This window comes from Dendrobates tinctorius, unplaced genomic scaffold (genome assembly GCF_039654945.1).
Source record: "Dendrobates tinctorius isolate UK_male_01 unplaced genomic scaffold, ASM3965494v1 ptg000322l, whole genome shotgun sequence".
NCBI lineage: Eukaryota > Metazoa > Chordata > Amphibia > Anura > Dendrobatidae > Dendrobates > Dendrobates tinctorius.
The window spans coordinates 4,066,335-4,083,883 of NW_027361989.1; the positions used below are offsets into that span (position 1 = coordinate 4,066,335).

General features: G+C 47.5%; 1 protein-coding gene across 3 annotated transcripts in view; it reads left to right on the plus strand.

Annotated features, from left to right (window-relative positions):
- Positions 1-13,352, plus strand: part of LOC141074039 (gastrula zinc finger protein XlCGF66.1-like) — a 48,357-nt gene extending 35,005 nt beyond the window's left edge. For 2 of the 3 annotated variants that reach the window (XM_073561554.1, XM_073561556.1), the window contains 6 exons: positions 6,842-6,986; positions 7,116-7,295; positions 7,380-7,503; positions 7,587-7,684; positions 7,883-7,973; positions 12,060-13,352. In XM_073561554.1, the coding sequence (XP_073417655.1) occupies positions 6,909-6,986; positions 7,116-7,295; positions 7,380-7,503; positions 7,587-7,684; positions 7,883-7,973; positions 12,060-12,997 (1,509 nt within the window). In that variant the 5' untranslated portion in view covers positions 6,842-6,908 and the 3' untranslated portion in view covers positions 12,998-13,352. The remainder of the gene's footprint in view (positions 1-6,841; positions 6,987-7,115; positions 7,296-7,379; positions 7,504-7,586; positions 7,685-7,882; positions 7,974-12,059) is intronic. The other variant, XM_073561557.1, reaches the window with a different exon arrangement.
- Positions 13,353-17,549: the final 4,197 nt, after the last annotated feature.

Sequence of the window (17,549 nt, forward strand, 5' to 3'; positions counted from 1 at the left end):
CAGATCTGGTTTTGTGGCTGCAAGCGAGTGATCCCCTACTTACATGATAGCGCTACCTCACACCTATTAAAAGAAGAGCTGTTGGGACTCTCATATGGAATGTGTGGCTGGTAGGGGTCATTATACTAGGGTTGTGGTGGACTGTAAATGCCTCCAGACTGAGTGGGTTTTTCTATTTTGTGTAGCAGGTTGTGGTGGCCAAAATTATAGATGAGCGAATATGTTTGGAAAACGATTGCCAAACATAAATTTGGCACGAATATGGTACATTCTGATTCATTATTGGTGACATGAGGATTTTCCTTAAGATCGGAAAAAGTCGGTAACATTCGTTAAAAGATATAATAGAAGCCGGTAATACAGGGATAGGCAACAAAGAGTGGTTATTAATGGAGCACACGCGGACTGGGTCGCGGTTAGTAGTGGGGTACCACAGTGGTCAGTTTTGGGCCCGCTTCTTTTTAACATATTTATTAATGACCTTGTAGGGGGCATAGAGAGTAGAATTTCAATATTTGCAGATGACACTAAACTCTGCAGGGTAATCAATACAGAGGAGGACAATTTTATATTGCAGGAGGATTTATGTAAACTAGAAGCTTGGGCTGATAAATGGCAAATGAGCTTTAATGGGGTCATGCACTTGGGTAGAACGAACAAGATGTATAATTATGTGCTTAATTGTAAAACACTAGGCAAAACTGTCACTGAAAAGGACCTGGGTGTATGGGTGGACGACAAACTCACATTTAGTGGCCAGTGTCAGGCAGCTGCTGCAAAGGCAAATAAAATAATGGGATGCATTAAAAGAGGCATAGATGCTCATGAGGAGAACATAATTTTACCTCTATATAAGTCACTAGTGCGACCACACTTAGAATACTGTGTACAGTTCTGGTCTCTGGTGTATAAGACAGACATAGCTGAACTGGAGCAGGTGCAGAGAAGAGCGACCAAGGTTATTAGGGAACTAGGGGGTCTGCAATACCAAGACAGGTTATTACACTTGGGGTTATTTAGTTTGGAGAATCGAAGGCTTAGGGGTGATCTTATTACAATGTATAAATATATGCGGGGACAGTACAAAGACCTTTCTAATGATCTTTTTACTCTTAGACCTGTGACGGGGACAAGGGGCTTCCTCTATGTCTGGAGGAAAGAAGATTTAAGCATACTCACAGAAGCGGATTCTTTACTGTAAGAGCAGGGAGACTATGGAACTCTCTGCCATATGATGTTGTAATGAGTGATTCCCTACTAAAATTTAAGAAGGGACTGGATGCCTTTCTTGAAAAGTATAATATTACAGGGTATAATCACTAGTTTCCTTAATATTGCATTGATCCAGGGAGCTAGTCTGATTGCCGTATGTGGAGTCGGGAAGGAATTTTTTTCCCCAATGTGAAGCTTACTGTTTGCCACATGGGTTTTTTTTGCCTTCCTCTGGATCAGCATGTTAGGGCAAGTTAGGATAGGATGTGGGTTGAACTAGATGGACTTAAAGTCTCCCTTCAACCTTACTAACTATGTTACTATGTTAGTATGTTACATGTGCCGCGTTTAGTAAAATCACTGCCACCAATGTGGGAAACTGGGGTTCAAATCTTGGCTCTGCCCTGTTGGACATAATATACCAGTAGTGGTCCATAACACTATGGTCCCTACCTCAATAAAAATGAGAGTGTCACGAACAAAGAGAATCATGCCAGCTGGGACGTTGCCCAGATTAACAAGGTTCGCATCAGTTGCCGAGGAACCAGGACAATCTGATAATAAATGGGCTACTGGACCAAACCATACATAGACAAGGCAACAGATCTTGGATCTGATGAAATACTACTATAACAGCAGACCAAATGAGAGTGGATATATGAAGCGTATGAGGAAACTCTGGATGGATACAAGATCTGCATGTCCACTAACTGAGAAACAACTAGTCACCCAATGTTTAAATGTCATAAAGCGAAAGCTATTATGACAACTTGAGATGGATCAACTGCACTGCTGATCCACCCCGCATGAAGACCTGGAAGAACAATATGTGCAACTCCCTGAAGATCCTGATCCAACCCTGCAACTAGAGAGCACTGCAGCTGGTCTGAAACAGAAGATCTTAGATAAACTAAATACCATCAATACCAGAGATCGACTGCCAAGGCTCAGAAAAGGAAGACCACCAGACAGTACAATACAAGGTAAATCCTGAAAACATGATCTCTTGGTGGGCCTTGAGGACTGGAGTTGGGGAACCCTGTGCTAGAGGATGGCAATAGAGCAGCACTTGCATAAATACCTACCACTACCATAACTCAAACTAATAACCTGATCTATGCTTCTGCCTCAACAATTATGGAAATGCTTGGCTATACAACCAGCAAGAACAACAGAGGTACGTACCCCCCTTGGAAAAGAAGACTGTAGACAAAGCTCAAGGTGCCATAAAGGGAAGTCAGCCAACTATCAGATATACAGAAGAGTGTAAAGATCAAGGTTAAGACCAAGCTGGACAAGTACAAAGGCCTGACCCCAACTGAAGAGACTGCTAAACAAAGGCTCACAGCACTCGCTGCAAGACTAGGAAGATTGTCATGATCTGCTGAGTTCATGGGATCAGGTGGTTTAGAGGTTAATCTGGACAGCCTCACTCTGAGATTCTGGGAGGCTTTTTATAGCCTCATTGTGGGCTCACTCTTTGTCGCTTATACTCAGACCTTGGCCAAGTGTGTGACCCTGGTGTGCTTTGTGACTGTGATACTTTATGCTTGTTTGGTTTTGATCCGGTTCTGTCCCTGTTACGAGTTCTGCCTGTCCCCTTCGTACTGCTTTGCTATCTCTGTGTATGACTCTGTTGCCTTGGACCTGATTATGCTCTGATTTCCCCTCTTGTACTGCATTGCTATCTCGGTGTATGTGTGGTGCCCCTGAGGCTCAGTCGCCACAGAGGTACTGCACCTTCCTCTCTCTTTAAAGGTGTCGTACCGCACCATCCGGTTAAGGTGGGAACTCCTTTCCACGCTCCAACACTCGCACCCCACACAACAGGGTAGTTCTGCACAACCACATTGTGGCTCCTTGCTCAGAGGGTAGCATAGCACCTTTGGTGGTTCCCTGCTTGGAACACTGGATGTGCTGGTAGGTGGGTGGAGTTAAGATACATTAAAGAGTGGGAAAGTGTAGGATGAGAGTTCAGGTCAGTCAGGGTGAGTCTGACAGAAGGTCAGTCGGGTAGGAAGTCACTGAGACAGGAGTGAGGCTCCCTGGAAGAAGGGATGGAGGAAGGAGTGCTGCAGCTGCCTTAGTGATCTGAGCCAGCTGGCACGGGAAAAGAAAAGAAGGAGAAAGACGTAGAACTGAAACCTAAGCTTCCATAAGAAAGACAAGTACGGAACGAAGGAGTAGAGAGAACAGAGAGGACGTGGGATAGAGAGAGAGAACCCAGCCTATAGGTTCTCAGCGCAAGGCCGGGGCCCGGTCCCCGAGGTTGTATGGACACTTATGGTTCTGCAGCAGACACCGGTGGAGTAGTTGGCTGTAAATGCACTACTCCCATCTAAGACTTGGGGCACAACAGCAATTGGATAGAGAGCCGGGACTCAGGAGAAGGGAGTCCCCGAAGCAGGCTACAGCTGTCTGCCGTACAAGTAGAATTCTTAGGAACTTCTGTCAGGAGGAACTCCAGAGTACCACGGTACTGGAGATCGTCACACTAAAAGGCGCTATAGAGGAGACGTTCAGGAAAGGCACATAAGTCGGCGCAGTGTTGGAGGGAGCTTTCCATCTTGCATGGAGGTTGACTGAGTCTCTGACCTGGAGGACACGGTACAGAAGCGGGCACAACAAACTGAGAGTAAAGCATTGGAACTACATGCCCTGGTGTCCTCCATTCCTTCTTGCATCCGCCTAGCACTGCTACATCCCCTGCGCCGGAAACTACACCATCTAAGTGTCTCCACATCTACACTGCCCTGGGACAACAGCCCTGCCTGTGGAGGGCTATACCATCATTGCTGCACCACACCATCTGTCCCAGAGGACCTGTCTGCAGCGTCGGCTTAACACCTCCCTTGTCGAACACCACAGGTGGCGTCACGAACTTTTCATTTGACTACATTCCACCATTACAACATTCCTCACCATTGACGTGGGCGCCCAGGGCCACGGTCCGGGTCACCGCTGCTGTGACACATCCCACTGACACCGGCCCGGCACCGAGTACCCCACGGCCCTGGGAGGGCGACCCATATGATTCTTTGCTTACGTTCTGACTATTCTCTGTCTGTTCGTCTGGTACCGCGCTGCCCTCTCAGTGTTTGACCCCTCGTTTGTCTGACCTGAGTTTCCCTAGCCGGTACTTCAGGATTCCTGTAATAGAATCCTACAGCCATCTCCTGCAACAGGACGCTAAGCCACGCCCCCTGTGGTCACATGATCGTAGGTCCTTGTACCTCTTTCTATCTTCAGTATCGCAGGTCCTGTTGTCTGAACTTTCCCTGTACTTTCGGACCCCAGGGCCCCCGTAGTCTGGGTGAGCTACCCTGCTCAGCCGCGGCGGTCCGCCAGCGCTGACAGGATCCTGATAGAGATACACTAGAGAAGCTGAGGCCAAGAAGATAAATGCCCTATTCTCCAAAGAACCATCCAAAGTGTACTTCCAACTACAGAGGAACGGCACAAAGGCAGCAACTCCACCAATAGCGGAGACTGAACAATACTGGAGAAACATATGGGAAAAGGAAAAAATGCACAACACCAGTGCAATGTGTCTGCAAGATCTGAGAATGAAACACAGCAACCACCTAGAGCAAGAACCAGTCACCATTACAGAAGCAGACATCCAACAGCGGGTCAAGAACATGAAGAGCTGGACATCACCTGACCAAGATATGATTCACACCTACTGGCTAAAGAAATTCACAGCGGTACATGAACGCATGGCAAAGCAGATGAACCAACAGCTAGAAGCAGGCCACCACCTAGCTTGGCTAACACAAGGAAGAACAGTGGTGATCATGAAGGATCCTAACAAAGGAACAGTTCCATCCAACTACTGCGCAATAATCTGCCTTACAACAACAAGTAAACTCTCAGAGATCATAGCCACCAAGCTACAGAACCATATGAACCAGTACATAAATCCAGCTCAGAAAGGCATTGTGACTGACACCAGAGGCTCTAAGCACCAGCTCCTTGTAGATAGAGCAGTCGCTCAAGATCCAGACAGACCAATCTCAGCACAGCCTGGATTGACTACAGGAAAGCCTATGACTCAATGCCACACACATGGATCTGTGAATGCTTGGCTCTCTACAATGTCAACAGCAAATTAAGAACCTTCCTTAGACACTCAATGGGGCTATGGCGAACAACATTAGAAGTCAATTCAAGACAACTAGCACAAGTGACCTTCCAATATGGCACATGCCAAGGTGATGCACTGTCCCCATTGCTGTTCTGCATAGGCTTGAAGCCCCTCAGTTAGTTAATTACAAAGTTTGTCTATGAATACAAGTTCAAGAGTGGAAGCACCACCAGCCACCTCCTCTACATGGATGACATCAAGCTCTATGCGAAAAATGAATGAGACATCAATTCATTAATCCACCTGACAAGGATCTGCAGTGAAGACATCGGGATGTCCTTCAGACTGGAGAAGTGTGGCCGATGGTAAGAAAGAGAGGTAAGGTTGTCAAGACTGATAGAGTGAAATTACCAGCAGGTCATATAGCAGATGTACAGACATGCTACAAGTACCTTGGCATCCCACAGGGATACGGTAACCATGATAAAGAGGCAAGGAAAGCAGCAACATCCAAATACCATCAAAGGATAAGACAGGTCCTGAAGAGCCAGCTCAATGGGAAGAATAAAATCCACACCATCAATTTATACTCCCTGGCAATCTGCAGAGTCGGGAGATGTGACTCTGCCAAATATATATATAGATATAAAGATAGAGAGAGAGATTTTTTTTTTCTTTACGTTGGAGGGTCCAATTCCAGCTATTGCTGTGTGATCTGTGATTTCTATCTACTCCACTGTGTACAGGATAATAGAGTATAATAAAGTAGTTATGGACGTGACGTAACTAACATTGTTCAGTGACTCTGCTTTCCATATAGTGATGGATGTTTCTTGTTGCTGAAACTGTGATATTTTTTACCACTTTAAACTTTTTTTAAACCCCTCTGATCAGTGCGATCACACAACATACAAGCCTCTGATGGCTCCGGTGATGCCCTGTACTACTGTAGTGCCGTGTATCATCACTGCCTGTCAGTGTAATACTAACGGCCCCATACACATGAGATCAGAGTTGGCTGAGCGGTCATTTGGCAGACGGCTATCTCTCCCGACTCCCCCATACACACAAATATTCCAGCTTTCCTGTGGTCTGTATGAGAGAGTCGCCTCCAGACTCCTCTAGAGGAGGATTATCTACAGGAAGAACAGACGGATTATCCTCTGAAATTCAGGATGCCAGATCCTTCTCTGCCCTGACATCATCTGTCGGGAGGCCCCCAAATACATTATATGGTCGGCCAAACCCCCCGAAATCAGTGCTTTCATGGAACTTTAGTCTAATGTGTATGGGGGCGTTATAAGGTAACTTATTGGACGCTACCTTTGGCCCGGCCTAATAGACCTTCATACATTGCGGCCCAGACACCATTATTAGGCATGTAAGTATCGTATTAACTCGGCCGCCCCATACTATCGAGTACTTGGAGGCGGGGGGGCATTCAGCCAAACTCTGTCACACCTTCTTAGATGCCATGTTTGCTTTTCACAGCAGCAAGTGGATTCTTATGATGTTACACCGGCTCATCTTCTTCTCATTCAGGTCTCTACAATATCGGATCCTCTCAGTGAAGATCTTCTACATAATTTTCCTGATTTACCCATCAAGGATGGATATGGACAGAGACAAGATGGCGGAGAGGATGTTACACCTCACCCTAGAGATCCTCTTCCGTCTCACTGGAGAGGTGAGAGATTCTGATGACGTCACATTACATCATTCTTATCTATGGGAATAACAGATGGACAGAACTGGAGAGGTGAGGACTCTGGAAATGTCTGTAGTGAGATTTATTAATGTGTCTCTCCATAACCAGGATTACACAGTGGTGAAGAAGACCTCTAGTGATCGCTGTCAGGACCCTGTGTGTGAGGGATGGGGAAGACCCCTGAGCCCAATCACGGGGCCTCCACCTCACCCCCTGATCCATGAGGACATCAATGACCAGAAGATCCTAGAACTCATCTACAAGATGATTAAGCTGCTGACTGGAGAGGTGACACTGCTGGGAATGCTGGGACATTATACAGTAACACTATGAAGGGATCGGGGGGGATGACGGTATCATTGTATGTGTCAGGTTCCTATAAGGTGTCAGGATGTCGCTGTCTATTTCTCCATGGAGGAGTGGGAGTATTTAGAAGGACACAGAGATCTGTACAAGAACGTCATAATGGAGGTTCCCCAGCCCCTCACATCTCCAGGTAATAGACAGGACTAAATACACACGGCCTATAATTATCTGTATGTAGAGAATGAATTCAGTCCCTGTATGTGTTTCCTCCAGATCTATCCAGTAAGAGGACAACACCAGAGAGATGTCCCCGTCCTCTTCTTCCACAGGACTGTAACCAAGAAGATCCCAGTGCTCCTCAGGATCATCAGGTAGATGGAGAGAAGGTGTCAGGAGATCTCCCCTATGATGTGTAGACGGCTGTGAAGGTCTTGTGCTCAGTCTTGTTTTATCCACCTGTATTATATGTTTTATACTTGTGTAATGAGAACGGTGGAGATGGCAGGATTAGAGCTGATCATAGATGGGACTTCTCCATCTGTCGGTGACTTTTACAATATTTGTTTCAGGGTGAAGATCTGACCCATATTAATACTACAGAGACATTTGTGAGGGATGATGAGCGGCGTAAAGAGGAGATTCCCACATATGACTACCCAGGTGAGTAGTAACCACTGAATGCAGAGAAGTCACAGATTCCTCTCAGTCACCGGCTGTGGCTGCTTTATCGGTGGTGTAGTCCGGCCGTATTACCATGATCACCATTTTGCGTCTAGACCACAACATTCTCCTCCACCCAAAACTGTTCAAATGACTTTGGGCATTGAGAGCCCTTTTCTATAGAACTTACAACCTGGAGGATCCACCTACCCCCTGGGATTAGGAGACGCTGACTGTAACCTGCTCAGATCTGTAAACTATAAAGCCAAATGACAGCGTACGTAGAATGTGATGCTCTGGGGCGGGGCTGTGGGCGGGGCTGTGGGCGGGGCTTTATGTGGTGCTCTGATTACATATTCCTCTGTATTGGCTTATGTCAGGTCGCTGACCCCTCACTGACCTGCCCCCATTATTACATAATGCATATAATAGTGTTGATATTATTGGTGATAATGCCTATAATATTGTGGCTATTGTGAGGCTTAGAAAAAAATTACATCCAACAAAATGTCACCAGCGGCCCCTGTCCAGTAGCCTCTATCTCTTACTTATAGATGCTACTGTGCAGGCGCCGCTATCACCGGTGACATTTTGCTGGATGTAATTTTTTTTCTAAGCCTCACAATAGCCACAATATTATAGGCATTATCACCAATAATATCAATGCTATTATATGCATTATGTAATAATGGGGGGCAGGTCAGTGAGGGGTCAGCGACCTGTCATAAGCTAATACAGATGAATATGTAATCAGAGCACCACATAAAGCCCCGCCCACAGCTCCTCCCACAGCCCCGCCCCAGAGCACGAGAATCTCATTAACTGAAAACTACAAATACAGATTACACAATAACCACAAGACGGATTTCATCACCAGGTATCACTGTAATCAGTATAACGGCGCTGACGTGACAGTGTCTGTAGGTTACTGAGCACAATCCTGCTGACAGGTTCCCTTTCAGACATCTCCGCTCTGCACTATTATACACAGTTCTCTTTAAATGTGTAATATTTCTCCATGAAACTCATCTGACAGAAAATATTGGAGCTTACGATAGTTTAGATTGTGAGGTCACCGAGCCCCATACTCTAATTTCCCCAGAGAGGTTTCACCACTAGCTGCTCATTTATTACTGATGGAGACTGTGGAGTTTGATCATCTCAGTAGATGTTATTGTCTATAGTCACAGTGTTTGATTACAGTAGTGTCCAAAATCCTCTGATTGTTAAACTTCTCACTTTACCCTACATACGGTTGTACACTACTCCCTGGGCACATGGCAGTGTTCAGAAGGGAAGGAACGCCATTTAGCTATTTGAATGCAGATCGAGCTGGAATAATTCGCAGAGACAATTATTGATGAGCGAGTAAACTCATTGCTCGGGGGTTCTCCGAGTATTTTGGATGTGCTCGGAGATTTAGTTTTCGTCGTCTCAGCTGCATGATTGGCGACTGCTGGACAGCTTGAATACATTTGTGGAATGCCTGTTTGTTAGGGAATTCCCACATGTATTAGCCTGTCTGCAAGTCGCAAATCATGCAGCTGAGACGACAAAAATTAAATCTCCAAGCACGCCAAAATACTTGGAGGATACCTGAGCATGCTCGGGAAAACCCGAGCAACAAGTATACTCGCTCATCACTAGACACATTGTATTGGGAGCACTGTTCATGGTCACCTGGCAGCTCAAAAGATGTCCACCATGAACATGCTTGGCGCTATCTTCTCTGCTTTCCATATCCCAAGGATTGCCTTGCTCATCGCCCTATAACACCCTTACATGGAATCTGGACTTACACTGGGACCCCTAGGCTTGGACCATGGTGTTACCTGCTATTCTGTGGAGTTAGATGGCAAGAAGAATAGTCAGGTACCTGGGTCAGAACCAGAAGGGCAGAATACAGAATCAGAAGACACAAGAGTAGTCAGTAAACGGGCCACGGTCACAGCAGGAAACAAATACACAAGCCGCAAGCTGAGCACTGAGGACTGAACCAGAGGAGAACAGCGCTGTATCTGGCAGATTCCGGCCATGTGCTTTGCGCTTTAGTAGGGTGTGTTAGGGTACCGTTACACCTAGCGACTCACCAGCGATCCCGACCAGCGATATGACGCGGTCAGGATCGCTGGTGAATCGCTGGGTGGTCGCTAGTGAGCTGCCACTCAGGCAGATCTCACCAGCGACATCGCTAGGGACGGGGATCGCTACTTACCTGTCAGACGCGGTGATCCTGTGTCCTCCCGCCCGGCTCCACGCGTCGCTCGTCGTCACAGCAGGAAGCGCCGCAGGAAGTGACCGACGAGAAATGGTCCAGCAGCTTCTCGCGCGATCAGCGATAACCAGCGGGGGAGCCGGTCGGAGGTAAGTATCACATACAGCGATATCGCTAGCAATATCGCTGTAACGTCACAAAATCGGTGACTTTACAGCGATATTGCTAGCGATATCGCAGTGTGTAACGGGGGCTTTACTTTACAATTGGCTGAAGTAGGGAGCAGATTACTCCAGCTGGACAGCAGGAACAGATCCCGGATGAGATTGGACACACCATATGCAGAAGCCCTAATATAACTAAATGACAGAAAACCAGAATAGTAGAAATCCCCATAAAGTGATTCCATGTTATTAATTAATTCACTGATGGTTATAATCTATACACATGTGGTCAAAATTGTTGGTACCCCTCGTTTAATGACAGAAAATCCCACAATGGTCACAGAAATAACTTTAATCTGACAAAAGTAGCAATAAATAAAAAATCTATGAAAATGAACAAATGAAAGTCAGACATTGCTTCTCAGCCATGCTTCCATGCTGCTTTGGGCACAGGGTGTCTAGAATCTGTGCAGGGTACAATGAAATCTCAAGACTATGAAGGGACTCTAGAGAGAAATGTGCTCCCCAATGTCAGAAAGCTTGGTCTCAGTCGCAGGTCATGGGTCTTGCAACAGGATAATGACCCAACACACAGCTAAAAACAGGCAAGAATGGCTAAGAGGAAAATATTGGACTATTCTGAAGTGGCCTTCTATGAGCCCTGACCTAAATCCTAATGAGCATCTTTGGAAAGAGCTGGAACATGGAGTCTGGAAAAGGCAACCTTCAAACACGAGACAACTGGAGCAGTTGCTCTTGAAGAGTGGGCCAAAATACCAGTCGAGAGGAGCAGAAGTCTCCTTGACAGTTACAGGAATCATTTGATTGCAGTGATTGCCTCAAAAGGTTGTGCAACAAAATATTTTAGTTAAGGGAACCATCATTTCTGTCCACGCTGATTTCATGAGTTTTACTTTTTTAAATTCTGTGGACGCCTGGTTGGAAAGCAATGTCTGACTTTCATTTGTTAATTTTCATAGATTTTTTATTTATTACTTTTGTCAGATTCAAGTTATTTCTGTGACCATTGTGGGTTTTTCTGTCATTAAACGAGGGGTATCAACAACTTTGACCACGTGTGTAGGAGGACTGAATGTTTTGACTCCACGGCCACTTTCCGGAAATTAACACACAGTGGATGTTGTAGAGTGAAAATTACACATTTGCCATTTTCTTACCCAGCACATAGTGCCCAGATTGTGCTCCAGGAGACACCGCAATTTAAGTGGATTCTTCTCACTATAATATTGCTAAATACAGGGATCCTACATGTTGTTTGCGCACACTGCAAGACTCCGAAGTGAGAGCGGATTTTGCTGGATTGGTTTATAGAAACCTTGTTCCTTTTCAAGAACCTTTGAGCCACTAATAGTGCGGGAACCTCTGTTTTCCATTGACAGATGATGGACCTGAGTGGGGACTTGTTTTTTGTGAGATGAGAATTGGTATTATTTTCACCTACATAACATTGATTGGCTTCTTTATATTCGATATTTGGGAGGCAGAATGAACAAACAGTTGAACACCGCACACTACTGGTTCATCCAACAAGGTTTTCTATTAGACTGTGAACTGTCATTGTCTTGGTAAATAATTAAAGCTTTCACGTAGCTTGCCATTTTTATGGACAGTTTAAATAGAAATGTTCAAAAATATAAAACTCAAGGATATTTTATTAATAAATAATAATTGTTTTTTGTATCTTAGCAGATGACTGTACCAGGAGATCAGAGGGACAGCTGACATCTTCAATTTTGAAATCTGATGATCTTGAGATCCTACAAGATACAACTGAAGTGATTACTATTACTCCAGATATATCATCATCCATTCACAGCAAAGATCTGTCATCTGATCCTATGGAACAGGTCCCATCTTCTGATTCATTACCGACTACTAAGGAAAATCAAAGTCACAAAAGAGGCAATAAAAAACAAACTGCGCCTAAGGCAAAGAAGTCATTTTCATGTTCAGAATGTGGGAAATGTTTTATATGGAAATCACGTTTTCTTGCACACCAAAGAACTCACACAGGGGAGAAGCTTTTCTCCTGTTTAGAATGTAGGAAATGTTTTAATCAGAGATCAGATTTGGTTAATCACCATAGAACTCACACAGGGGAGAAGCCTTTTTCCTGTTCAGAATGTGGGAAATGTTTTAACCAGAGATCAGATTTGGTTAATCACCATAGAACTCACACAGGGGAGAAGCCTTTTTCCTGTTCAGAATGTGGGAAATGTTTTACACTGAAATCATATTTGGTTAAGCACCGTAGAACTCACACAGGGGAGAAGCCTTATTCATGTTCAGAATGTGGGAAATGTTTTAACTGGAAATCACAATCAGTTACTCACCATAGAACTCACACAGGGGAGAAGCCTTTTTCCTGTTCAGAATGTGGGAAATGTTTTAACCAGAAATCAGATTTGGTTAATCACCATAGAACTCACACAGGGGAGAAGGCTTTTTCCTGTTCAGAATGTGGGAAATGTTTTTCACATAAATCATATTTTGCTAGACACCAGAGAACTCACACAGGGGACAAGCCTTTTTCCTGTTCAGAATGTGGGAAATGTTTTTGCACTAAATCAGATTGTGTTAGGCACCAGAGAACTCACACAGGGGAGAAACTTTTTTCATGTTAAATGGAAAATAAATCTTGATCACATCAGAGAAGCCATTTTTCCTGTTCATAATGTGGGAAATGTTTTAACCAGAAATGGAATCTTACTAATAATAATAATCTTTCTTTTTTATATAGCGCTGACATATTTCGCAGCCCTTTACAGTTTGCACACATTATCATCGCTGTCCCCAATGGGGCTCACAATGTAAATTCCCTATCAGTATGTCTTTGGAATGTGGGAGGAAACCCACGCAAACACGGGGAGAACATTCAAACTCCTTGCAGATGTTGTCCTTGGTGGGAGTTGAACCCAGGACTTCAGCACTGCAAGGCTGCAGTGCGAACCACTGAGCCACCTCACCAGAGAACATGCACAGGGGAGAAACCTTTTTCCTGTTCAGAATGTGGGAAATATTTTAACCAGATTCTTCTTAGATATCAGAGCAGTCACACAGAGGAGAAACCTTTTTCATTTTCTTAATGTGGGAAATATTTTACTTGGAAATCAAGTGTTAATAAACATCAGAGATGTCACATAGGGGAGAAGACTTTTTTATATTCATAATGTTGGAATAGTTTTAACCAAAATAGAATCTTCTTAAATGAGTTGTCTCTTGTCATTCCTCATGTTTGCTGACAAAAGGATAAAACTAAACTTTATTAATTCCAAATGTAAAACTATACCTATAATTCATCCCCTGAAGGTTAGTCAGTAGGTGACTAATAGAAAAAACATTTACACCACATCTCAGTATATAGGGTGAGGTGATGTTTACACACTCACTCTCCAAGCCTCTTATTTCTACGGGCTTCATCGTCCTCACCAAAGGCGACTGATCAGGAGACTATTTAACCCCTTAAGCCCCAAGGGTGGTTTGCACGTTCATGACCGGGCCAATTTTTGCAATTCTGACCACTGTCCCTTTATGAGGTAATAACTCTGAAACACTTCCAAGGATCCCGGTGATTCTGACATTGTTTTCTCGTGACATATTGTACTTCATGTTAGTGGTAAAATTTCATTCAAATAACTTGCGTTTATTTGTGAAAAAAATGGAAATTTGGCGAAAATTTTGCAATTTTCCACCTTTGAATTTTTATGCCCTTAAATCACAGAGATACGGCACACAAAAAACTTAATAAGTAACATTTCACACATGTTTACTTTACATCAGCACAATTTTGGAACCAAATTTTTTTTTATTAGGAAGTTATAAGGGTTAAAAATTGACCAACTTATCTAGATGTGTGGTGAGCACTTTGACTGGCTTCGGGGGTCTCCGCCAGTCTCAGCACTGGGCTGCAATGTTCTTGTGGCTCCGTGGGTGTCCGTCAGTCTTAGCACTAGGCTGCAATGTTCTTGTGTCTCCTGGGGTCTCTGTCAGTTTCAGCACTTGGCTCCAAAGGTCTTGTGGCGCCGGGGTTCTCTGAGAGTCTCAGCACTGGGCTGCAGGGGTCTTGTGGCTCCGGGGGTCTCCATCAATCTCAGCACTGGGATGCAGGGGTCTTGTGGCTCTGGGGTTTCTGCCAGTCTTAGCACTAGGCTGCAGGGGTCTTGTGGCTCCAGGGGTCTCCTTCAGTCTCTGCACTGGGCTGCAGTGGTCTTGTGGCTCCGGGGGTCTCCGCCAGTCTCAGCACTGGGCTGCAGTGTTCTTGTGGCTCCGTGGGTCTCCGACAGTCTTGGCACTGGGCTGCAGTGGTCTTGTGGCTCCGGGGGTCTCCATCAGTCTCAGCACTGGGCTGCAGTGGTCTTGTGGCTCCGGGGGTCTCCATCAGTCTCAGCACTGGGCTGCAGTGGTCTTGTGGCTCCGGGGGTCTCCATCAGTCTCAGCACTGGGCTGCAGTGGTCTTGTGGCTCCGGGGGTCTCCATCAGTCTCAGCACTGGGCTGCAGTGGTCTTGTGGCTCCGGGGGTCTCCATCAGTCTCAGCACTGGGCTGCAGTGGTCTTGTGGCTCCGGGGGTCTCCATCAGTCTCAGCACTGGGCTGCAGTGGTCTTGTGGCTCCGGGGGTCTCCATCAGTCTCAGCACTGGGCTGCAGTGGTCTTGTGGCTCCGGGGGTCTCCATCAGTCTCAGCACTGGGCTGCAGTGGTCTTGTGGCTCTGGAGGTCTCTGCCAGTCGTAGCACTGTGCTGCAGTGGTCTTGTGGCTCCGGGAGTCTCCATCAGTCTCAGCACTGGGCTGCAGGGGTCTTGGCTCTGGGGTCTCTGCTAGTCTCAGCACTGGGCTCCAGTGATCTTGTGGCTCCAGGGGTCTCTGCCAGTCTTAGCACTGGGCTGCAGTGGTCTAGTGGCTCCGGGGGTCTCTGCGAGTCTCAGCGCTGGGCTGCAGGGGTCTTGTGGCTCCGGGGATTTCCATCAGTCTTAGCACTGGGCTGCAGAGGTCTTGTGGCTCCGGGGGTCTCTGTCAGTCTTAGCACTAGGCTGCAGGGGTCTAGTGGCTCCGGGGGGTCTCTGCCAGTCTCAGCACTGGGCTGCAGTGGTCTTGTGGCTCTGGGGGCCACAAGACCCCTGCAGCCTAGTATAGATACTGACAGAGACCCCAGAGCCACAAGACCCCTGCAGCCCAGTGCTAAGACTGGCAGAGACCCCAGAGCCACGTCTTAGCACTAGGCTGCAGGGGTCGTGTGGCTCCGAGGGTCTCTGTCAGTATCTATACTAGGCTGCAGGGGTCTTGTGGCTCTAGAGGTCTCTGCCAGTCGTAGCACTGGGCTGCAGTGGTCTTGTGGCTCCGGGAGTCTCCATCAGTCTCAGCACTGGGCTGCAGGGGTCTTGGCTCTCGGGTCTCTGCTAGTCTCAACACTGGGCTCCACTGATCATGTGGCTCCAGGAGTCTCTGCCAGTCTTAGAACTGGGTATAGTGGTCTTGTGGCTCCAGGCTTCTCTGCCAGTCTCAGTGCTGGGCTGCAGTGGTCTTGTGGCTCTGGGGGTCTCTGCGAGTTTCAGCACTGGGCTACAGGGGTCTTGTGGCTCCGGGGATTTCCATCAGTCTTAGCACTGGGCTGCAGAGGTCTTGTGGCTCCGGGGGTCTCTGTCAGTCTTAGCACTAGGCTGCAGGGGTCTAGTGGCTCCGGGGGTCTCTGCCAATCTCAGCACTGGGCTGCAGTGGTCTTCTGGCTCTGGGGGTCTCTGCCAGTCTCAGCACTGGGCTGCAGGGGTCTTGTGGCTCTGGGGTCTCTGCCAGTCTTAGCACTAGGCTGCAGGGGTCTTGTGGTTCCGTGGGTCTCCGTCAGTCTTAGCACTGGGCAGCAATGTTCTTGTTTCTCCGGGGGTCTCTGTCAGTTTCAGCACTTGGCTCCAGTGGTCTTGTGGCTCCGGGGTTCTCTGCGAGTATCAGCACTGGGCTGCAGGGGTCTTGTGGCTCCGGGGATCTCCATCAGTCTCAGCACTGGGCTGCAGGTGTCTTGGCTCTGGGGTCTCTGCTAGTCTCAGCACTGGGCTCCAGTGATCTTGTGGCTCCAGGGGTCTCTGCCAGTCTTAGCACTGGGTACAGTGGTCTTGTGGCTCCGGGAATCTCCATCAGTCTCAGCACTGGGCTGCAGGTGTCTTGGCTCTGGGGTCTCTGCTAGTCTCAGCACTGGGCTCCAGTGATCTTGTGGCTCCAGGGGTCTCTGCCAGTCTTGGCACTGGGTACAGTGGTCATGTGGCTCCGGGCTTCTCTGCCAGTCTCAGTGCTGGGCTGCAGTGGTCTTGTGGATCTGGGGGTCTCTGCGAGTCTCAGCACTGGGCTGCAGGGGTCTTGTGGCTCCGGGGATTTCCATCAGTCTTAGCACTAGGCTGCAGGGGTCTTGTGACACCAGGGGTCTCCTTCAGTCTCTGCACTGGGCTGCAGTGGTCTTGTGGCTCCGGGGGTCTCTGTCAGTCTCAGCACTGGGCTGCAGTGGTCTTGTGGCTCGGGGGGGTCTCTGCCAATCTCAGCACTGGGCTGCAGTGGTCTTGTGGCTCTGGGGGTCTCTGCCAGTCTCAGTACAGGGCTGCAGGGGTCTTGTGGCTCTGGAGGTCTCTGGCAGTCTTAGCACTAGGCTGCAGGGGTCTTGTGGCTCCGGGGGTCTACGTCAGTCTCTATACTGGGCTGCAGTGGTCTTGTGGCTCCGGAGGTCTCCGTCAGTCTCAGCACAGGGCTGCAGTGGTCTTGTGGCTTCGGGGGGGGGGTCTCTGCCAGTCTCAGCACTGAATCCATGGCCAGCCTGCATGTATGTGCAAGGAACACACAGTCTCAGCACTGGACTGCAGGAGTCTTGTGGCTCTGGTGGTCTCTGCCAGTCTTCGCACTAGGCTGCAGGGGTCTTGTGGCTCCGGGGGTCTCCGTCAGTATCTATACTAGGCTGCAGGGGTCTTGTGGCTCTGGGGGTCTCCGTCAGTATCTATACTGGGCTGCAGTGTTCTTGTGGCTCCGGGGGTCTCCTTCAGTCTCTGCACTGGGCTGCAGGGGTCTTGTGGCTCTGGAGGTCTCTGCCAGTCGTAGCACTGGGCTGCAGTGGTCTTGTGGCTCCGGGAGTCTCCATCAGTCTCAGCACTGGGCTGCAGTGATCTTGTGGCTCCAGAGGTCTCTGCCAGTCTTAGCACTGGGTA